The following is a 23,915-nucleotide window of genomic DNA, read 5'->3' as shown; positions in this document are numbered from 1 at the left end:
AATGGTCATAGGTTGAGGACTAACTGTAAGATCGTTTAAACTTCAGAGAAAACCAGTGGAAAAAGGAAGTTTTAAGAGAAATAAGAAGCTGTTGTTTTTTGTTTGAACAGTTGGTATCAGAGGATAAACATGAATCCAATTTATAGATTGGATTTACATCTACTGTTCAAAAAAGCTTTTCTCAATTTGCAGTTCGTTTTAAACGTATGCAATTCATATAAAATAATTAGTGAAGGGAGCTAATTTGGTATAGAGGTTAAAGGCAGTCTGCTATAAAACAAGAGGACATTCCCTTCCTGCCTCAGTATGAAACCAACTGAGACCGCACACTCCTTCTCAATCCTAGGAAGAAGGCAGTGGCAAACCACTTCCAGATTGTTCGACAAGATAAATGCAGGGATTAATTAGTACTGTCTGGCCAGATTCAACACTGAGTCAAACACATGCACAAACACTTCTAGCTAAAGCCAACAGAACCAATGAAAAACATATAAGCAGAAAGAAATTACACATTACTATGTAATAATATATAATTATAATAATATATTATTATTATAATATAATAATATATATTATAATAATAAAATTTAAAAGATAGTATAAGTAATTTTGTAATTTGTAAATTGTAAAGTTTATGGGGGAGGAGGGGTGATAGAGAGCAATCATTTCAAGTTCAACTTTGTCATTCTGAGGTATAAGTTTGAATACAAAATGCTGTATATTGTATCCACCACTATAAAAACTGGTTTTTGATTATTTGTGAAAACATTCTATTGTTATAAAATAGAAATCTGTTCACTATTTCCTGGATTCTGCATGGTACAGCCTGTTGGTGCAGATGAATTGATTCATGGAATTATCCATACAGCTTTAGCTGTATTTTTTCTCTACAATTGCAATCTAGTTTGAGTGGGAATTTGATTTATTTCTTCTTTACCATACAAGAACATACATCGTGTTTTCTGCGGTCAATGTTCCTATTTTTTTTAGGATTATGTGGTGAACGTAACAGAGGAATTTCTGGAGTTCATTGCAGATGGAGCCCTTGCGGTTGAGGTCTGGGGTCACAGATGTGCTGGAAATGGGACCTCCATATGGGAGGTCGATTCTCTTCGTGCAAAATCTAGGACATTGAGAGACAGGTATTACATTATCCTTGAATCTTCATCAGGAATTAGTTATTTTGAGGCTCCTGAAAAGTATAATTATTGATTTCTTTTACATGTTTTTAGGTGGAATGAAGTAACACGTCGAATAGAAATGTGGGTTTCAATTCAAGAACTAAATGAAATTGGTGATTATGCAGCTGTGGAGCTTCACCAGGCAAAAGATGTAAACACAGGAGGAATTTTCCAACTTAGACAGGTAGAGTGGATGGGATTCTCCCCTCTAAAAATAATGCTAGCATATTTGTATATTTTTTTTATATTACTTCCCCCTCTCCCTTTCTTTAATTGTGCAGGGTCATTCTCGTAGAGTTCAGGTGGTAGTTACACCAGTGCAACACTCAGGAACGTTGCCACTTATGGTTGAAGCTATTCTGTCCATTTCCATTGGCTGTGTGACTGCCAGATCAACCAAATTGCAACGGGGCTTAGACAGTTACCAGGTAGGCCTTTTAAATATTGAAATATTAAAGCATGGTGCAAATGTAGTCTTTCAGTGGTGGCATATAATATAGCTGTCAACCTGTGCATTTGACATGCTTTCTCAAAGTTTATGCATTGTAACTCACAAACGAAACATTGCACCAATATTAGAATTAGTACTATGTACACAACTTCCTTCTGACTCATTTGTTGACCTTCAGATCATTATAAGATCAGCAGTTCTTTATTGGGAGATATGGAATGAAAAATAGACAAGCCTGGGCAGTATGGAAGAAATATATCTGCCTGCCAAGCTAAAGTCATGGGATCTTAATATTCTTATTATCTCCCTCCCTCCCACCCTTTCTCTCTTTCACATATTTCAAAACGCAGTGGTGATGTTTGTGTGATTCCTGCCCCCATTTAAATAACTTGGTGACTTGTAGCTATTTTGAACTAAAACTCTCAGAATTTCTGACTATGGGACAGACTGGCTGGGGCTTTTGAAAGTTTACTTCCAAACACTTGGAAAAGAACCAGATTATCCTGATGCAAACTATGACTTAGAAGTTCTTAAACAAATTCCGTTAACACTATGAGTACATGTATTTCTACCATAGGCACATGTGTGTGCTGCTTTTTCAGATGCAGATGGGGAAAAGTTAAAACATTTTCATTTTTTACTTTAGAACAGGGGTGTCAAACTCAATTTCATTGAGGGCCACATTGGGGTTGTGTTTGATCTTGGGGTGTGTGTGGTCAGGGGCGGCATGGCCAGTTTGAAGTCACTCGTATCAGGGGTGCCTGTGGTGGCCAGAGCATCCTGCTACTTTATGTCTGATTGTAAGAAACTCTCCTTTATAGAGTTTATTTTCCTTGAGAAAGTGTAACTGACAGATCACATCAGCAGCATAGAACAGAATTTCCCAGTCTTTGGGGAACACCTGACTCTCTTACACACACAATAAAGTTAGGGGAAACTCAGGCTTCTATGCTGGCGATTCCCAATCTTGGTAACTTTAAGATGTGTGGACTTCAACTCCCAGAATAACCCAGCCAGCATAGCTAGAAGCCTGAGCTCCCATAACCTTATTGCGTATGTAAGAGAGGAGAAACACTTGATTGCTTCCTTGAGCAATGTCAGTCAACTACTGAGGCTAATATGAGGGAGAGGGGTATTTCAAAATCTGTGTTGCATGTATCTTGCATTTGTTGAGGTGTGTTACCAATAATGCATGTTCTATGTGTTTATAAAGCTTATTTTTTTCCATCAGAAAGGAGATGATGATGATGGTGATATGGATAGTTATCAGGTATTGCTGCTGTTGCTATTAAATCACACGGCATGGGGCACAGCTAATGCTAATTGTCATGAAAGCATTTTTAGAATATTAGCACAAACAGTACTAGCTTTTGAAGTACTCTGGTTTTAAAGACCTTTTCAATTATTTAGATTAAATTTGGACCATAAACTATATTGTTGCACTTGACATCTATAACTATCAATATACCATACACTATATTTGAAAATGCATTTAACTAAACTTTGGGTTAAAAATTCTCTTTATGACTTGCAAAATAGTTAGAACAACAATAAAACAGCATATAAAATAAATGAATAGTTTGAAAGATAATAGGTGCTTCTTTTAATAGATAAAAATAATGAATTATTATAAGTAAAATGCTTGCCTGAGAAATTTTTGCACTTTGATGGAGTTCAGGCAAGCAGCACTGGCTTCCTTAAGAGGGCTGCCTATAAAACCTAACCACAACTCAACAATATTCTCAACAATCTCCAAAACAATTCAGATTTAGTGAATTACTTAATAGAATAATTCTAGCACAAAGTTGAAAGTTTTTTTAATTTATGAATATCTACATTTTAAATTTCATACAAAATCCTATTAGATTTTCAAATATAGTAATCATCCAGAATTTATTTTAAGTTTTATTCTGATTTGTGCCAATTCAAAAATTGAAATGTGCCAATTCAATTTTTAATCACATATTAACTTTTTAAAATATCTATGAATGCTTTTTTCTAATAATAGCCTATAAGAGATTTCTGAATTAAATAATACATTTGAACACAAAACTAATAGAGGTTTTTAACTTTTAAGAAGCAGCAGAATTAGCCCAGGTATTAGTTTCAACATATCCTAAATTAGTTTAATACGTTGTACAGTGACTTATTATGGAAACTTAACTTGAACTACTTGTAAATCTTTATGCTGAGACTCAATTTAACTCCTATCATGTACAAAGAGGACCATCTGGATCCAATTTAAGGAGTTTATAGATAATGAGAACAGAATCCCATTCCCTTTCTCCAGTGCAAATATCGATAATTTTCTGCAGACCTTTCCCTAGTCCATCCTCTGTGATTAGATGCATTCCTGACTCTAAGCTGGATTGAAGGGAAGGTGGCTTCAGGGTCAGACTATGGGAAGGTAAATTAAATCAGGCAAAAGTTACATACCCCCCTTACTCCTGTTTGATTTGCATAGATCCAAGTTTAAATACACAACCAAACTACTCTCACAAGTAGTTTGAGCCCAAATTAGCTACTAATGTGCTTCAAGCTGCTTATAGTGCTTCTTGATAATGTATGCTAAGGACCAGATGAAACATTCCAGTAATGTCAAAAAGCATGACTGCATGGTTTTTGGTTTTGCATGGGGATGGTTTAGTTGCATTGGTAAGAACAAAATATGAAAGAATTGATGCAGTTTTAAGGATTGTTATATTGATTTAATCAACATTTCCTTATGCTATTAAATAATTTGTTGACTGCTGCATTACTTTCCTGCTTAGGTTGAAGTCACAGATTTACAAAAACAAATTTGAAAGAGAAATATTTCTATGAAAATTCTGGTGCATTTTCCAGCTTTTCTTTCTCTTTGCTATTTGCCATTTGGGTGAGCTTGCCTTTGGGGGCAATTTATTGCGACTGTGGTAACGGAAGTAGTTATTCTTCCCTGTGTCAATAAGAAAAATGATTAAGTAATCTTCTCCAATCAAACCTGAAACCGCAGAAAATTAAATCTGTATATTACCATTTCAAATATTTGTTTTTTTCCACTAGGAAGAAGATTTGAATTGCGTGAGGGAGAAGTGGTCAGAAGCGCTAATAAAACGCAAAGAGTACTTAGATGAGCAAATTAAAAAAATCAACAACAAGCAAGGTTTGTGAGCCTTGCTTCCTTTATAATTGTTTGTTCTGTAGATAGGGCATAGTGCTGTCATGGCCTCCTACACATATTTATTTTAGTATTTGAAAATGATATAGTTCAAAAAGAACTTTTAATATGGCAACCCTGATGCTGTTTAGTTCATTAGAAATGAAACAGGATAGCTACTTCAGTGACAGTCATTATCATCATCTTCATCAGAGTTGGAAGGGACCTTGGTGATCTACTAGTCTAACCTCCTGCTCAAGCAGGAAATCCTATACCACTTCAGACAAATGGATGCCCAGTCTCTTCTTAAAAGCCTTCAGTGATGGAGCGCCCATAATCCCTGAAGGAAAGCCATTCCACTGGTGGATTGTTCTCACTATTAGGAAATTTCTCCTTAGGTCTAGGTTGCTTCTCTCCTTGGTTAATTTCCATCCATTGTTCCTTATTTTGCATTCTAGTGCTTTGGAACATAGCCTGACCCCCTCAAATATTGGAACACCCCAGTCCTTTTTTTCACTATATTATTCTAGGGCAACCAACAATTCCTGCAACCGTTCTTCATGTTTTAGCCTCTAGCCCCCTAATAATCTTTTTTGCTATTCTCTGCACCTTTTCATGAGTTCTGTTACAGCTGAGTTTTGTCCATGATTAATTTAAAAATAATCTGCCATGTCTTCCTTCACAATATTGAACATATTGTACCTTAAAAATTGTTGCCTCCAATATGTTGTCTCTTGCCTCCTCTAATGGGTTACTTTGCGTTATAGAGAAAACAGACGATGACATAGAAAGAGAAGCCAGGCTTGTAGAACAATGGGTGGGACTTACAGAGGAGAGAAATGCTGTGCTGGTCCCAGCACCAAACAGTGGTATTCCAGGTGCTCCTGCAAACTGGTAGGTGGAGAGAGTCACTGCATCACATTATGCATTCAGTGTAAAATAAGGTCACATGAGTATCAAAATGCAGAGATAGGAGGTTGCTGGGTTACAATGCATGTGGGACTTTTTGTTTTATATTAAATTTTATCGTATCAAGCCGATTCTCTGAGAAAAGTTAGCAACATAAAGTAACGCAAACACAAACAGAAGCAACCCAATTACAATAGGGTAATACAACATCATATAATAAAAAATAATTCATTTGATGTCTTTCCCCTGCCCCTCTGTTTTCTATTAGTGCATTTAGGCGTGGTGAAGTTTTTTGGTGCTTATCTTTGTTTTTCCAAGTTCGATTGCAACAGAAATTTGGGGGAAATAAAAATTTATATTTAATTAATTAATGAAATGTATTTAATTAATTCCTCCTTCACCAGTAGTACAGTAGTTATGAATTTAGATTTATTATACTCTGTCATTCAGGCCAGTGTGGTGTAAGATGTTGGACTAGGAGTTGCCAATCTCAGTCCTGAATGGCTTTGGCTAATCACACACCAACCTATTTTACAGACTTGTTATGTGATAAAATAGAAGGAGCCAGCATCTTTTGGGTGAGACCTTAATTTTATTTCCAGACAAACAGTAATAGGCTCATCCAGATGATTTGATTTCTGCCCTGTCTTTCATCCAGTACCATAATTCAAGATGACAGCTGTTTCTGCATATAGTGTTGATGAATGCAGAAATGAGTGTTTTGTTAATTGTTAAAGAAATTTTAACTGCATTTTCTCAATAGTCCTATAAAGATCTAAGGATCACATTTTTCAAAATGATTAGAATTTAAGGCTGTTGCAATGAATTTAGAGGAAGAAGTAGGGAAAAATTGAAATGGAGTGGTCAGGTTTGAGGCATTAATGGCTTATTATTGAAGTCAGTGGTTCCCAAAGTGGGCGGTACCGCCCCTGGGGGCAGTGGAAAATCCGCCTTAGAGGGGCGCTGAGAGGCAAGGGGTCCAGCAGGGGAGCGCTAAGAGGCAGCAGGAGGGCGCTGGAGGTGAGCGGCAGGGCACAATTCAGGGGTGAGAAAAAATGCCGCCACTGCCGCGTTCGAGTCAAGGCCCCATAGGATCATCCCATTGACTTGCACGCTCTGGTGCAAGGAGCTCTGCCCACGAACGCAGCGTTGGGAAAGGAGAGCAAAGCCAGAGTGGCTTTGCTCTCCTTTTCAAATATCCTGCCGCCGTGTTTGGGGCGGCAGGGCAGCGCCCCGAATGCAGCGTTGGGAATTGGAGAGCAAAGCCTTTTCAAACATCCCACCGCCGTGTTCAGGGTGGCGGGGCGGCGCCTCGAACGCAGTGTTGGAAATAGGAGAGCAAAGCCAGAGAGGGAAAGAAAGAAAAAGGGACAAAGAAAGGGGGGATGGAAGGAAGGGACAGAAAGAAAAAGAAATAAAGAAGGAAGGAGGGAGGGAGGAGAAAGATAATGAGATATCTATTCTAGTCCAATCACCTGCTCCAGCAGGGTTAGAAGGGAGTGTGTGTGTGTGTGTGTTTTCCTTGTAATTTACCAATGCATTTTGGTTTTGCCTTCTTCAGAATTGGCACTGTAATACATTGGGGAAAAGTAATTTTTTAGGGTGGAGATCTGGTCCAATGGATCCTGTTTAAAGCCTCAACAAAATGTGAGAGCTTCCTGATAGTCTTGGCCATGTTTCGTCCACAAAACCTTTAATTAATAGAAGCCAAAGATGTTTCAGTGTGCTGGCAAAGATGCTGGCAAAGATGTTTCAATGTGGAAAAGGTTCTCTAAACTAGGCCTCGTTTCAATCTGATGCATCAGGTCTCTCTCTCTCTCTCTCTCTCTCTCTCTCTCTCTCTCTCTCTCTCTCTCGCTCCCTCCCTCTCTCCCCATCCCCACTCCATCCCTCCGTGCCCCCCTTTCTTTGTTCCTTTTTCTTTCTTTCCCTTTTCTCTTTCTTTTCTTCCTTCTCTCTTTTCTCTCTCTCTCTTTCCCTCTCCCAGGCTCACCCCATTGATTTGGTGCACCACTCCTCTCAGACTTGCTTGGGCAGGTCCCTCCAGTGCAGCGGGCTCAATGGGGTGGACCTGCGGAGCTGGCACCTAGAACGCAGCAGTGCTGGCACGTTTGAAAAGTAGAGCAAAGCCAGAGGTCGGTAATTTTTGCTGCAAAGAATCACAAAAGCTTCTGGGTTGTGCACAAGAAGGGACACACATGTCAATGCAATTCAGCAACATAAAATAAAGAAATACAAATAAAACAAATCAACAAGAATCGGCAAAGCATCTCTGATTAGATTTTATTCACTACTAGAATCTAATGAGAGATGCTTTGCTGATTCTAGTCCAATGACCAGCTCCAGCAGGGTTGGAAGGGAGTATGTGTATATGTGTGTGCATGGCTGTCAAAACTCCAAAAACAGGTCAAGTAGTTCTGGGGAGGCCAGTCATAAATTAGAACACTTGCTAAGCAACCGGCCATTAAGTGAGGACCACTTGTATTTGGTTTGCCAGTCACCAAACCACACTCACCCAGTCACGTGACCAGCAAGCCACACCACCAGTCACGTGACCAGCAAACCTCGCCCACTCAGTCATGTGACCAGCAAGCCACACCCACCCAATCATATGACCAGCAAACCACACCCTCAAATTAGGCCATGCCCACAGAAATTTGAATCCCGCCCCTGGTTTGGGGGCATTGAGAATGAGTTTGTAGCTGCCATATACTATTACATCTGCACTTCAGACTGACAACTTTGTCCAACTAGGGACAAATTGGAGATTGGAAAACATTGGGTCCAAGATTGCCCCCTTGAGGAGGGTGTGAACCATTGCTACTTCCACAACCCAGGAGATATTTAATTTACCATTAAAATATCGATGCAAATTATGATTCAATCTATTGATTGATATATTTCTTTGTTATTAGGGTCCCACCTCCTGGAATGGAAACACATGTCCCTGTACTTTTCCTTGATTTAAATGGTAAGTTCCATCTTGGCATTCATGATACCAAGCTGAATTCATGATACAGTTTAGGGCTGCATAGAAAATAGTAAATTTTCAACTGGACCTTGGACCTGAAGTGACTTTCGGCAAGTGCACCATTTGTTGAATGTATTGAGAATAGTCCAGTCTTGGGCAATGAAATCCTTTAAAATATGGGAAGATATACTTAAAAGATCCTAATAAAAATATATGTCATCTAGTCATCTAGATATCTTTGTGTTGAGGCAGTTCAGTGAAATAAACTATGGTAAATCTCCATGAATAAAAAAGTAGCTCATGGAACATAATAATTTTAAAAATCCAAAATCTATTCAAAAATTGCATGTAGGTTTTCAGTTTCTTCATAGTGGTGGGTGATAAATTAATCAAAAAGCTGGTTATTGTTGGAAACATACATTCTGCTGTATTTAGTCGGAACTCGGAGATGAAACATGGAAGGATATTGTAGACATTTGAATAAAGATTTATCAGGTATTGTGATAAATTTAGATTGCACTTAAAATAACTTGAACACCTCCATCAGTAACTGTCCCCAATTAAGAATCCAGCTGTTGACATTGATTGCCAATCGAACAGAAATCCATTTATCAGCCGTGTAATTTGTATTTAGGATTTATTTTATGTTTTTTGTTTGTTGTTATAATTCCACCCACATGGTCTTGGGTAGAATTTAAAATTAGTCCTGTCTTAATTGTAGCTTTGTTTTCTTTGTTGGTAGCTGATGATCTTAGTGCCAATGAACAGCTGATAGGTCCACATGCATCAGGAGTAAATTCAATACTACCAAAGGAGCATGGAAGTCAGTTTTTTTATTTGCCGATGATAAAGCACAGTAAGGATGAGGTAAATAGATTTATAGTTATTCTACTTCTATTACTAGTAGTCTATTATACGAATAATATTAATTCACTCAAATCTCTTGATACTCATTGTTGCATTTTATTTGTTGAACAACTATTCCTTAAGAATAAAATTTAACATACAGATGTTTAAAGAGTATCCTAAAAAAAAAACTCTCTCTAGTTTTTTTAACTCTTTATTATTGTAGCCCTTTTGTTGAAGAAAGGAATGAATGAATATTAAATTATTAGTTATAATGACTTCACTTTCAGTTCTCTCAACATCTGACTGAGAACTATAGAAAATAAGATGTAGACCAGGGGTGTCCAACCTTGGCAACTTTAAGACTTGTGGACTTCAACTCCCAGAATTCCTCAGCCAGCTTTGCTGGCTGAGGAATTCTGGGAGTTGAAGTCCACAAGTCTTAAAGTTGCCAAGGTTGGACACCCCTGATGTAGACTAAACTTCATTTAGTCTTCTGTTAGTTGTCTCAATGTACGCTTTATTACCTCGGATAAATAATTTTCTTCAAGAAAAGGTATCTTTACACTTCAGATCCACATAGAGGTGAGGTGAGTTTTCTATTTCACCTTCAACCAAACTATTCCTTTAGATTTCAGCCACTGCAGCCTGGGACTCTTCTGTACATGATTCAGTTCACCTAAACAGAGTAACACCTCAAAATGAGAGAATATATTTGATTGTCAAGATTACAGTCCAACTCAGCCATCCTGCTACAATGGAATTAGTGTTACGTAAAAGGATTGCTGCTAATATTTATAATAAGCAGGTAAGTGATGTCTTATATACCCCATGCCATTTCCCATCATGCATTTTTAACATTATACTTAAATCTCATTCATCCTTAAAAAGTTTTAAAAGGCTTGAATATCACGCTTAAACCGTTTATGTTCTATCATTTACTGAACACATTCTGATTTACTTTTGCGGTTTGAAAGCTTTTCATGTGGATTTAAATTGTAGATGTGGGTTGAACCATATGGAAAAAAAAACCATACTCTTTCTAAAAGTTCATATATATGCTGTGCCTGAAGTAGATTTGAGAAGATATATTCAATATATATTTGATATACTAGTTTAGAGAATTTGCTCATTTGCGGTTTAATTTTTTCCCTAGAGTTTTACACAAAGTCTCAAACGAAGAATATCTCTAAAAAATATATGGTATGCTTGTGGTGTGACCTATGAAATAGTATCCAACATACCAAAGGTAAATACAACTGTGCTCCTATCAAGAAAAAAAACCTAATTGTTTTTTTTTTTTTTCATATTAAGTCATTCTGATATGAACCTTGTTGCAGACTGAACTATGTAAGGTTGGAATCCTGCATTAAACCTAACATTTAATTTTTAGGCCACAGAAGAAATTGAGGACCGAGAGACTCTAGCTCTGATGGCAGCCAGACATGAAAGTGAGGGTACCTCTGATGGTGAAACATACATTGAAAAATATATACGTGGGGTATTACAAGTGGAGAATATTTTGAGTCTTGAACGTCTGAGACAGGTGAATAGAAAAAAAGTTTTGGGCTTATTGCATTTGGTTGTTAGGTATGAGGCATATCAGAAAATGTCAAGGGTTCAAGGTAAAGAAGCACTCATATTTGAGACAGGCCTGGGCATGCTGTTGATGCCTTCTTACTCAAGCATGCATTTTCATGGGAATGAATGTTTACCATGTAAACCAGGATAGGATACAGTTTTCTTGAAGGAGGTGTCGACAGGTGTGGCATGCATGAGCCCTCCAAAGCATTGTTTCTGCATCTGATCTGAAGCACCTTGCATCCCGAATGTTTCCTTAATGTTGTTGTGACTCTGGAAGTACGGGTAGTCCTCAATTTACAACCACAATTGAGCCCAAAATTTCTGTTGCTAAGTGAGACATTTGTTAAGCGAGTTTTGCCCCATTTTACAACTTTTCCTGCCACACTACTTCTGTTGCCTGCCAGCTGCCTGCAATTTTGCATTTTGAATCTCATCAGGCTCAAGGTTGACTCATCCTTCCATTCCTCCGAGGTCGGTAAAATTAGGAACCAAATTATTGGGGGCAATAGGCGGACTCGGTAAACTGCTTAGAGAGGGCTGTAAAAGCACTGTGAAGCGCTATATAAGCCAAAGTGCAGTTGTTAAATTAGTAACATGGTTGTTAAGTGAATCCGGCTTCCCCATTGACTTTGCTTGTCAGAAGGTTGCAAAAGTTGATCACATGACCTCAGGACACTGCAACGGTCATAATTATGAACCGGTTGTTAAGCATCTGAATTTGGTCATGTAACCATGGGGATGCTGCAATGGTCATAAGTGGGGAAAATGGTATAAGCCACTTTTTTTCAGTGCCACTGTAACTTTGAATGGTCACTAAATGAACTGCTGTAAGTCGAGGACTACCTGTAGATGTATGGCAAATCGCCTTAAAAACTTTTTTTTTTTTTAATAAAGTTTTATTTGGGTTTTCACACATACAAAATACAAGTAAAACATCTTTTTTGAAAATAGCATGGTCTCGGTTTGAACTTCTTTATACAGACACAAAATTCATGTTCCTTTTTGTATTCTATTCCATATCTTATACTATTTTACATTTTCTATATAGTTTTTCCCCTCTTTTAATTTTCTCAATTTTATTTTGATTATCTCATCTCAATTCAAATCATTATATTTATACTTTTGTCTGTTCTGTTTCAATTTCATATTATCTTTTCTCATTAAACAAAATTTCTCCTGTAGTTACTAATTGGAGTATGACACCTTTATATCTTTTAATTGCAACCATTCAACTCTTATTTAAACTTCAATATATACCTTAAGGTTATGACCTTCAATATAATACATAATACATAACTTCCAATCGAATTCTACTTGGTACATTCTTATAATACACACTATATTCTTTAAAAAAAAAAGATTGTAAATATATGTAATTATAAACCCTCATTCCATTCCAGTTCAGTTCTATCATTAATAATCATTAAAATCTTAACATCTTTAACACTTCTTTTCAATTAAATATCATACTTCCTTAAAAACACATATAATCTCCATAATTAATTTTTCCCTTATTTCTCTTCACATATGTTTTATAAATCATTAAATATACCTTTTATTACATTTATTTATTGACAAGCATTCCACTGAATTACGATAGCTATTTTATCATACATTTTAATCATACATTGTTGCATATTTTCTAAAATTATTTCTGTTTCTAATATAACCATACTATCTTAAGTACCTTTGCAGAATCCCTTTTTCCATTAAATTTTCACCCATTATCTCTAAATAGGCCCTGTTTCTCTATATTTTGCTTCTGTCCTTTATAACTTCTTTTCCTTTCTTTCTTCCCTCTCATCTTCTCCCTCCCCTTTTTACCCCCTTGTCTCTCTACTTCTAATTCTCTCTTCTGAATTTCCCTCTTCTGTTGCTTTCTGATTTTATACTTATTTTTCACTCTATTTTTTTTTGGGTGGGGGGGTTGTTTTTCCCAATCTTAAACTTTCCATTCTCTTTCTCCCCTTTCCTTTTTTTCCCCCATCTAAGATTACTTGTTCATTAAAGATGGCTTCTTCTTTGTCGCAATCTTCTTGTTCTGCAGGCATTTCTTGTTGTTTCTCATAATTCCAAATCTCCATTTCTAAAAACTGAAATGCGAAGCCAAAAGAACCTCTCCCTTCTTGTGCATCTTCTTTGTACTTTTTAAGTTCCATTTTCAGTTCTTCTAAAAGTGGAGCCATTTTAAACAGTTTTAAACAACCACCCGATTGATTTTAGTCATTCAAAACAATAACCAAGAATCCAGAAATCATCAAGTAATCCAGATAGTCCCGAGTTATATCTTCTTATTTCTTTTTCGACTTTCTTTTCCTGGGGTTTTTGTTGTGATATTTCAGTTAGAATGTATCTTTTGGAAGTCTTGTTGAGATTTTGCTGTAAGTTCTTTTTTAATTCCAGGCAGTCTCCTCCCTTCCAGATCCTGCCCTTTTATTCTTCCTCTCTCCTTTCCTGCTTTCAAAAGCTTTTAATTATCCAGAAATCTTTATTATCCCTTTGATTTTTTATTTTCAGCATTAAATGCCTATTGATGTCAAAGTGGATTTTTTTCCCAATTTCTTGTTTAAGTCTCTTAGCTGTCAGTATAGGAAAAGGAGAAAAAAAAACCCAAATCTTTTCCCTTTTCTCTCTTCTTCGCAGCTTAAAAATCTTCTTAGGGAACAATGTTATTGTTTTTTTAATAGTTTCAATTCCAGGGTACCTTATTTGTTGCTTTTGCTGTTTGACCTGGTGAACCAAAACTTTCTCTTCTTATTTTCCTCCTGCACATTCTTTTCCGGTCGAGTTCTTCTTTGTGGTGGCCATTTCTGACCACTGCTGCAACCGCCTTCGGGAAAGGCAGTAATGGCCAGCTGGGGAGGAGAGATGCAGCTCTCCTCAACCCTGCAGGCAGTCTCCCCGCTCTTCACCATCTCTATGGGGTGGCTTAGCCCCGAAACCAGCCAGCTCGGGGTGCTCCAGCGGCGAGCACGGATCGAAGCCTTGCAGAAACAAGGTTTCGGTCTGTCACTGAAGAAGCTCAAACTGGAAGTCCACCGTAAAAACTTATTTTTTGAAATATATTTTAAAGTGATGACCCATCCTTACTATATCGTGAGGTAATAAAGATGATTATCACTGGATATGTAACAGCAAAGAAAGAACATGCTATAAATAAATGTAGTTCTTATTTATCCTGAAATATGATTTATGTTGCAGTCTTTATATATACTAAGAATGGAGCCTTTTTTCTAAATAGAAAAATTTACATACAGTATTGCTTGTTAATTGTCTAGCTCTATTAAAGGAAGTAGAGTTCACTGTGTTCCTTCTTTTTTAACACAGGCAGTCACCGTTAAAGAAGCTCTTTCTGCTAAAACTCGACACCTACAAAGGAGTATTAGCACACCCAATGTTCACAATGTAAGATAATCTTCTAAGATATTGCACTGCTGCATTACTATAAATGTTAATGTCATAGTCAAATGTGTATAAATTCAGATTGTGTAATAAATGGGAACTTCCTGAAATGTAAAATTAGTAATTTCTGCTAGTTGTTTGTGGCAATCTACAATTTTATTTGGGGCATTTTATTTATTTATTTACTCACTTTCTAACTCTGCCCAATCCACAAAGCAACTCAAGGTGACTTACAGAAGCACATTGTAATAACAAGGAAGAATAAAAAAAGATCTACACCCAAGAAAGACAGAAACTTCAGTTATATCTCATCCAGCTGGTCCACAAGCTACCCCTACTCAATGTCTGCCAGCTTTTTGAAGCCATTCTGAATTACATTCTGAGATAGATCCTGAGGGGAATGTTGATTCAGAAGACAAGTATACCTCTTGGGCCCATTACATGTTGTTTAATTGTTGAGACCTTTATGTGCAAACTTTGCCTGCACTTATAGGATTATATAGGGCATTGGACAGAGAAGTGGTCCTGTGTAAATTTAAGAAGTATTTGGTAGATATGCTTAAAATTGCATTTTAAAAAAATCAATGTTAAATATATGATAAATTGTAGATTAAGCTTTGTTTGCCATGAATATTAGTATCAAACTTAGTAGTAGATAGTCTGGGAGTGTACTGTAATTTCTTAGCAGGTTGATAGCATTCATTAGATTAAAATTTGTTATGGTTGTTATTTTAGGTATCTTCTAGTCGATTAGATCTTTCTGGCTGTGATGAAGATAAGGTATTTAAATTATTGGCAATATTTATTAATTTAGTATTTTAAAGTACTTTGAAAATATAAATACAAATATTTTTTCTTCATTTTTAATACAGGATTATATAGATATCATTTAAAATCATACATATCAACATTTAGGAAAATTATTGCAGATTGTTTAGAAAAAGTATTTGTATTAGTAGAAAAAATATGTGAATACTTGTTAAATTCAACAGAATTTGTTTCCTCTTGATTGATGGGAAAAATTATAAAAATGTAATTTTTATTCCATTCAGTCATTGAAATTTGCATATAAAATTGATTAATTCCTAAAAGTGTTTTATAGAAGTAATTTTAGATTTCTTTGTGTCATAAGATTTAATAATCACTTGTAATAGACCAGGGGTTTCCAAGGCTGAAAATGTTACAAATCCAAACTGGGATTATCAGTGGGTTTTGTAATTTTAAATACTACCATAGAGTCATACTAGGTAAGCAGGTTTTGTCATTTGGATGGGATAATGATAAATATTAATCACTATTAACTAAGTGATCCCTAATCTTTTTGCCACCAGGACTGGTTTCGTGGAATTTTTCCACAGGGCACTGGGGAGGAGGAACATACAATCTAGATCCCTCGCATGCACAGTTTACAGTAGGTTTCACGGCCTATTAACATGCATGAACTGGTACTAGTCCATGGCCTAAGGGTTGGGGACCCCTATATTAACTGATCCAAAGCCATACAATCATAAAACATGCTGTACTACCCCAAACCAGCAGTGATGTGGAAACTATAAAGGAAAGAGGAACTTTTGTTGGAGGCAACTGAAAATGTTGCTATTTTACTTGAAAATTAATGCATTTTTTTTCTTTGTTTACATCACAAGGGTTGGCTGGAAGGTCATCTAGATGTCATAGACTGTTCTAGTTATCAAGATATATCATGTTATGGTACTTTACCAAGGGATTCACCTCATAAAAATAAAGATAACAGTGGTAAGGTTTTCTTGTGTTTCATTTACTAGGATATCGATGAAATTGTAAAGTAGTGAAAGAGAAATTAATAGTGTGAAATATAAACCCAGTTGCAGTTGTTTCATGTGCAATTTATACAGGCCAAGTTTTATACTGTTGTAATCTAAGCAAATAATATTTTTGCACAGCCACAGATTTAGGACGCTCTGAATTCCCAGATTAACCTGACTTTCTAGGATTCTCTTGGCAACCTTAACAGAGAAATAATGTTGCTATACATAGAAAGTAATTTCTTCTCCACTTTTTTTTTTTTAAACAAAGCCATACTGTACAGGATTTTAGATTCAAAGTTGAAAAGATCTTTTAAAACATGCAGATGTTTCCCCTAGCATGAGTCTACAATTCCTATAATCAGCTGTATCTCTTTAAGATTGTGTGGCTGCCCTCCATGGCTGCAATGCCCTCCATGGCTGCAGCACAATCTCAGGAAAATACACATTTGGGGCAAGGAGTTGCAAATAGATATTGCATGAGTCCTCCAAAGTGCCTTTTGTCTTTGAATCCTAAGTGGTACACAGCCCTTTTTCTTACCTTATCTTGATATATTGCTATTCCTTCAGATTTCTCAGGTTCTATATTTGATTTTTTTCCATATTCCATCTCTGGGGTAGATCCCATTTTCTAGCTACTATATTCTGATGTTAAAGGTGTGGCTTTTAGATCTACTGTGTTTCTCAGAAAATAATTCTGTTCTGTTGCTTTCTGATTTTATACTTATTTTTCACTCTATTTTTGGGGGGGAGTTGTTTTTCCCAATCTTAAACTTTCCATTCTCTTTCCCCCCTTTCCCCTCCCCCCCCATCTAAGATTACTTGTTCATTAAAGATGGCTTCTTCTTTGTCACAATCTTCTTGTTCTACAGGCATTTCTTGTTGTTTCTCATAATTCCAAATCTCCATTTCTAAAAACTGAAATACGAAGCCAAAAGAACTTCTCCCTTCTTGTGCATCTTCTTTGTACTTTTTAAGTTCCATTTTCAGTTCTTCTAAAAGTGGAGCCATTTTAAACAGTTTTAAACAACCACCCGGTTGATTTTAGTCATTCAAAACAATAACCAAGAATCCAGAAATCATCAAGTAATCCAGATAGTCCCGAGTTATATCTTCTTATTTCTTTTTCGACTTTCTCTTCCTGGGGTTTTTGTTGCAATATTTCAGTTAGAATGTATTTTTTGGAAGTCTTGTTGAGATTTTGCTATAAGTTCTTTTTTAATTCCAGGCAGTCTCCTCCCTTCCAGATCCTGCCCTTTTATTCTTCCTCTCTCCTTTCCTGTTTTCAAAAGCTTTTAATTATCCATAAATCTTTATTATCCCTTTGAGTTTTTATTTTCAGCATTAAATGCCTATTGATGTCAAAGTGGATTTTTTTCCAATTTCTTACTTAAGTCTCTTAGCTGTCAGTATAGGAAAAGGAAAAAAAAAAACGCAAATCTTTTCCCTTTTCTCTCTCCTTCGCAGCTTAAAAATCTTCTTAGGTAACAATGTTATTGTTTTTTAATAGTTTCAATTCCAGGGTACCTTATTTGTTGCTTTTGCTGTTTGACCCGGTCAACCAAAACTTTCTCCTTTTATCTTCCTCCTGCACATTCTTTTCCGGTCGAGTTCTTCTTTGTGCTGGCCATTTCTGACCACCGCTGCAACTGCCTTCGGGAAAGGCAGTAATGGCCAGCTGGGGAGGAGAGATGCAGCTCTCCTCAACCCTGCAGGCAGTCTCCCCCCTCTTCACCACCTCTACAGGGTGGCTTAGCCCCCAAACCAGCCAGCTCGGGGCGCTCCAGCGGTGAGCACGGATCGAAGCCTTGCAGAGACGAGGTTTCGGTCTGTCGCTGAAGAAGCTCAAACTGGAAGCCACCTGAAGCTGGTTTACAACTTTTTTCATTGTTTGGTAAATTATTCTATGTTCTGCCATTAGTGCATATCGCATTTGGCATAATAACATTACTACAAAGAGAGTAATTTTTCTATGACTTCTACAGGAGGAAATTCTATAGAAGGGAAGCATAGGAAGAATGTGCATGTATGTGCAGTATAGTTTCTTAAAAAGCTATTTAAAAAAAAAGCTAAAGCAGCACTGTCAAAGATAAAAGTTATTGTGGTTATTTTTAATTACCTATGTACATGAGTATCAAGCTCCACACAGGTGAAAAGATAAATGAAACAAAACCACCAAAAATATATTTAATGATGGTCTGGGGCAACATAAATTAACAAAAAGAATACTGAGAGAGCATATTTCCAGTCAGGACCATACTGAGTTAATTTACATGAAATCTTTCTGAAAAGCTTGTTCCTGCAGCTTTGTGGTCTCTTCTCACCTTTAACTTTTACTCCTTCTTTGTTCCTTCCCACAGTGTTTCACACCACAAATGTTATTTTAATATGCTTTGGCTACATAGAAATAGTACATATTACTGTTTTTTCTTTTATTGAAACCTTAATAGAATTGATATAACGCCATGAACTGTAACTACAAAAGAGCCCCCTAGACTCTAAAATGTTCTATGGTATTTAAGTCTCTTTGCAATATATTCTATATACAGATAAGATGATGGAAGAGCTTCCTCAATTGAAATGTTTAGTGAATTGAATACAAAATTAGAGCAGTTCTTGGTGAGAAAGAATCATATGATTCAAAAAATATTTGCTGTATGGAAATTTTCCTGCTGTAGGGTACCATTAATGGAACATTCACCATCTGTTTCCTTTATAATAAAAAACAAACTGGCCTTTGAAATGGCGCTTATCAGTTTGTGATGCTGCTCATTCTCGTAGAATGATCAGTTGAATAATAGGATTAGTGAATCTGAGGAATCCTATGAAATGTAATTGATCCTACTTCATTCAATATCCTCTCTTAATTTTCTGAATAAACATTGCTGTGAGTTCAAGAACCACTATTGTGATGAATAATAAACTCATGACCAAATATTTTGTGAAGCTTTATTTGTCTTTCACAGCATTTGCCTGTTTATTTTTCAGTTGATGTTAAAATAATGAATGTTTGTGGTTGTTTTTATTTTGTAATCAGAGAATCTACACACATCGAGTATCAGTTCATTTAAAGCTTTCTCTCCACAACCACCCAAATTTTTCAAACCATTAATGCCAGTAAGAGAAGAGAATAAAAAGGCCTCTCTTGAGACGCAACCTCTACTTAGCAAAGAGGTAAGTAGTAGGAAGAAATATAGGCTTTAGTAACATTATACAGCTATATTAGACTTTATATGTGGATAGTAAGTATTTTGATCTTGGAAGAAGCTCACAACTTGTATCTATGATAGGAAAGCGTTTGGAATTAATTGTGTGTTAAACTTGGTCTGTTTATTTAAATGGGGTATTCTTTCAGTGTCACCTTCCTTTGGTAAACATTCTTGCATGTATTATATTTTTGCTTAAATATGTTTGCATGCTTAAATGTCTAACCCACATTAGCACAGTATTTGAAACAATATTTTTAAAGTCCAAAAGCTCATTTTGCATGGATTTCTGCAATTAATTTAACTGCCATGCCTAGATTATTTTAATTAGAGGACAAGAACCTTTTGTGTTGTACTAACATGCATGGTTGAACGTCAGTATTTTCTTTGTGTGATGTTTTGTGTATCTTAACCTTTGCAGAGCATGCCATCATCTCAGGTATATAATGCTGATTGTGTTGTGCTGTCAGGAAATAATGGCAATAGCATGCCATTTGAACTCAATAGCATACAAGAGGCAAAGACTGTAAGTGTTGCATTCGTTTCTGACTTAAAGCCTGGTGGCCATTCTAAATAAGCATTTATGCTCCAGCTATAAAGGGAAAATGCATGTAACAGAATTCTTGATTACATGGTGGTGCTTATGAAAGTGACAAAATCCATACATTGATGTTTTAGACCGATCATTTATTTATAATATTTCACTTTTTAAAAATGGATATTTCACTATTTAAAAAGAGATGTAAAAAGGATAGGGTTAAAAAAAAATTTTTTTTCATTCCCCACCCCCAGCTAGGATTGAAATCTGAAAAATTGGCACTGACTTCAACTTTTACCAGTGTTCTAAAACTTTTCGTTTTTAATTGATAGAGTACTAAATTGAAAGTGATAATGTACCTTAGACTGAGTGCAGTTAATATTAAAAGCATGCAACAGGCAGGTTTGCCATTCACTTATGCATGTATGCATATGTGCATGCATTCATGCATGCGTGGGCCAACTCAATAAAATACAGAAAGCAAAATCCAGTTTTAGCACACATAGCAGGGAGACAAAATGGATTTTCCTGCTCTGTTCTCCGCAACAGGCCTTTTAATTCCTTGACAATATTATATAGAAAGTCAAGGGACTCTATAGAATAAAGGATAATGCGGTGCATGGGAAAGAGGGAGAAGTGAAAGGCCCTTCAAGAAGCAGGGTTCTTCCTTCCTCCTCTTCACCTTTGCTGTAGAAAGAAGGACCAGGAAACTTTTGTAAAGTGTTTTTGGAATTTGAGAGGTTTCCTAGTCTGTATTTTGGTGAAAACCAACAGAAAGCATATGACAAATTAGTTTTAAGGCTTATCAACTCTAAACTTCCTTCCAGAATGCTTAAAAGAACAACTAGAAAATGCTTATACTCTTCCATGTTTAGAAATCTTAGCCCTATCTTTTCAGTTGCATTCCATTATACCAGCAGTCCCCAACCTTTACAGCTCCATGGAGTTACAGTGGTGATGGGAGCAGCGGGGGGCGGGGGTGGTGGTGTAGCCTTGTGCACACGCACACCGCTTGCAAATATGGAGCTTCACGTACTGCTCAGCCCAGTCCATGGACCAGAGTTTGAAGACTGTAGTATAGTATGACTATAGGTAGTCTTTGACTTCCAACAGTTCATTTAGTGACCGTTTGAAGTTGCAACGGCACTGAAAATAGTGACTTATGACCATTTTTTACACTTATGACTGTTGCAGCATCTCTATGGTCATGGGATTTACATTTGGATGCTTGACAACTGATTCATATTTATTATGACAGTTGCAATATCCCAGGATCATGTCATCCCTTTTTGCAACCTTTTGACAAGCAAAATCAATCGGGAGGCCAGATTCACTTAACAACCGGGCTACTAACTTAACAACTGCAGTGGTTCACTTAACAAATGTGGGAGGGGGAAAGTCATAAAATGGGGCAAAACTCACTTAAATTTCTCACCCTAGCTACAGAAATTTTGGGCTCAATTGTGGTCGTAAGTTGAGGATTACATTGCATTTATAAGCCAATTTCTAGCTGAAGCGATCTAACTGTGCTTACTCAATATCTTTATCTTTTTCTGCACGGTAATTCAGAGTATATACTGCTTAACGTGAAAGTAAAAGCTGAATATAAAATGCCCAATAGATGTTGCAGCAATACATTAAAAATATACTTTTACAAGAAAGGAACATTATCCATTTTGTTATATAGCTATGTTTTTGCCATTTAAGGTTGAGATGCATGAGATTCCCTTTTAATGTTTTCTATTTTTAATGTAAGCCATCCAGAATCCTTTGGGAGCTGGAGGGCCTCTACATTTCATAAATAAATATGCTGAATATTCCACATGAGCATTTAAATTCAGTGGTATGAATATTGATATACTCTTTATTCTTAAACTGATATAAAAATCTGATGTGTGCATCAGCAAATTATTATGAGTAGTATCCCTATGACATAGATACAAAGATAATAATCATGTTAGTATCTAATATATTATATAAACGTGTAGTATAACATAATCTCATCTGGGGCAGCCACGGTCCAAAACTGTCATACTAGATTTATACATAGCTAAATATTATTACTACACCACAAATTGCCTAGTTCCCTTTTTATTTAAAAGCATTCATCAAATAACATATTGGTCAAGATTCAGTACTTTTATCAAGTAAAAACCACTTTCTTCATGCACAAAAAATGTAGGTTTTCATTGTCTTGTTGATATGATGCTGCCAAAAACTAATTTTCCCCTGGCTTTTATTTCTTCTCTGGAAGGATTCTTCAGAGTAGAAGAGGGTTGCCAGGAATTTTCCCCTTGTTCCAGGACATTGATTGGATATATTGTATTGTTGATAACTTAGCTAATGAAGGATAAGACAAGAAGATTCTGAAATGATTAGACCATTTTGGACTAGTTTTAAAAAGTCTATTGAATGGTGAGCCCATTTTATAGATTACTAGATCTAACATATTGAAATAAATTTTAATAAACAGTATGACTGAAGTTTGGCCACTATATTTTAAACCACTTTTAGTACTGATACATTTTCCAAAATGGAGTCTAATATTGTATTTCAGATCACACGGTGTTGTTTTGGCATGCTCAGATAGTTAAAATAGTTAATTATAATGTGTATACTTCGGATATATCAGAAAATAGCAATGTCAGTTATACTAATAAGTGAGCAGGATTGTCCAAAAATCACTTGAAGATGAGATTGTTGGCCAGAGAATGTTGCTTTAATTTTCTGAAGCTGCATGAGAAAACAGCACAAGATCTATGAGGCTTAATGTATTTTTTAAAAATACAAGAATCCCCTCCCAGTGATAATAGAGAACTGAGATCTGGATATTTTTTTCTTTATTGGGGAACCGCAAGTAGTGACTGAATGATATTGAATATTGAAAGTACAGAAGTTGTTTCAGATCCAACAAAGGCTTTGTTGTATTCTGATCTATTGAACAAATTAACTGAGCATTGTTGGATATACAGCCAATTCTATTCGTTTAGCTTATGTTATTTGGCCATTAATTCAAATTTCGATTTTAATTAAAAACAGCAACTTACAATTAATTTACATCAATTGCATTACTCTCTACAGAAAGAAAAAAAATTACAGAAATAAATTTTGGAAATTTTAAAAAGGTCATATTTTTAAACATAACTTAATATGTGAGCTGAATATTTTTTAAAATCAATCTCTCACTTCTCTTTTATTAAGTCCCCCTGAAAATTGTTCCCACCATTTAGGTGACCATCTGAGGAGAACAGGGCCATTACTATTTCAATTTCTGCCTCAGCCTGCTACTTTTTGGACCCTCAGGATAGCTAATAGTCAAGAGACAAACAAAACATAAAATAGTTAAAACCCAGAAAGAACTTAACTTTATTATTGATCCTGTTCAAAAGGCCAGATTGGAAGAGAAAGTCAGAACTCTTCTTAAAGCTGAAACAGCAGATAAATGCATCTTCTAGGTTGTGATTGTCTCCTCCATGGCCATCCAGGAGTAGATACCTGAACTACTGAAGAAAAATTTCTTTAACAATAGTGCCTTCATATTGAGGCAGGCAAATCTGTTTCCAGCTTTAGAGATCATAGCATAAATTCTATGACAATCATCTGTTGGTGGCTGCTGCTGATTTGTCAAAAATATACAACAATATTGTAGAAACAAAGAATCACTCTGCAATGGAAATTCTGGATCTAAATCATAGGTTACCGGTTGTAATTTGCTTTGGTGGCCAAAGGCATAATCTATGACTTCTGTTATGATAGAAGCTTTTATGTAAATTTTAATTTCCTTGCAATAATGATGGTTAGCCATATAAAAATACACCTTATTGTGAGAGCTGGAAACATTCCTTTTATCTTGATTGCCTGTGGTTGATAATTGCTAGCTACTGTTCATATACAGTTTAGTTTTTTT

General features: G+C 36.1%; 1 protein-coding gene across 15 annotated transcripts in view; it reads left to right on the top strand.

The window, feature by feature from the left end:
- Positions 1–23,915, top strand: part of KIF13A (kinesin family member 13A) — a 69,976-nt gene that overhangs the window by 40,621 nt on the left and 5,440 nt on the right. For 4 of the 15 annotated variants that reach the window (XM_087961370.1, XM_087961369.1, XM_087961366.1 and 1 more), the window contains exons 23-38: positions 991–1,142; positions 1,233–1,365; positions 1,463–1,609; positions 2,864–2,902; positions 4,675–4,774; positions 5,536–5,662; positions 8,593–8,648; positions 9,391–9,515; positions 10,126–10,302; positions 10,651–10,743; positions 10,888–11,040; positions 14,406–14,483; positions 15,216–15,260; positions 16,127–16,235; positions 19,302–19,438; positions 19,892–19,996. In XM_087961370.1, coding sequence (XP_087817496.1) covers positions 991–1,142; positions 1,233–1,365; positions 1,463–1,609; positions 2,864–2,902; positions 4,675–4,774; positions 5,536–5,662; positions 8,593–8,648; positions 9,391–9,515; positions 10,126–10,302; positions 10,651–10,743; positions 10,888–11,040; positions 14,406–14,483; positions 15,216–15,260; positions 16,127–16,235; positions 19,302–19,438; positions 19,892–19,996 — 1,776 coding nt within the window. Of the gene's footprint in view, positions 1–990; positions 1,143–1,232; positions 1,366–1,462; positions 1,610–2,863; positions 2,903–4,674; positions 4,775–5,535; positions 5,663–8,592; positions 8,649–9,369; positions 9,516–10,125; positions 10,303–10,650; positions 10,744–10,887; positions 11,041–14,405; positions 14,484–15,215; positions 15,261–16,126; positions 16,236–19,301; positions 19,439–19,891; positions 19,997–23,915 lie in introns of all 15 variants that reach the window. The other 11 variants (XM_087961367.1, XM_087961364.1, XM_087961363.1 and 8 more) reach the window with 6 other exon arrangements.

This window comes from Notechis scutatus, chromosome 3, assembly GCF_049901735.1.
Source record: "Notechis scutatus isolate UNSWTSFEM ecotype Mainland chromosome 3, rNotScu1.2, whole genome shotgun sequence".
Lineage (NCBI taxonomy): Eukaryota > Metazoa > Chordata > Lepidosauria > Squamata > Elapidae > Notechis > Notechis scutatus.
The sequence above is the reverse complement of the archived record's forward strand: the minus strand, read 5'-3'. Positions and strand labels throughout refer to the sequence as shown.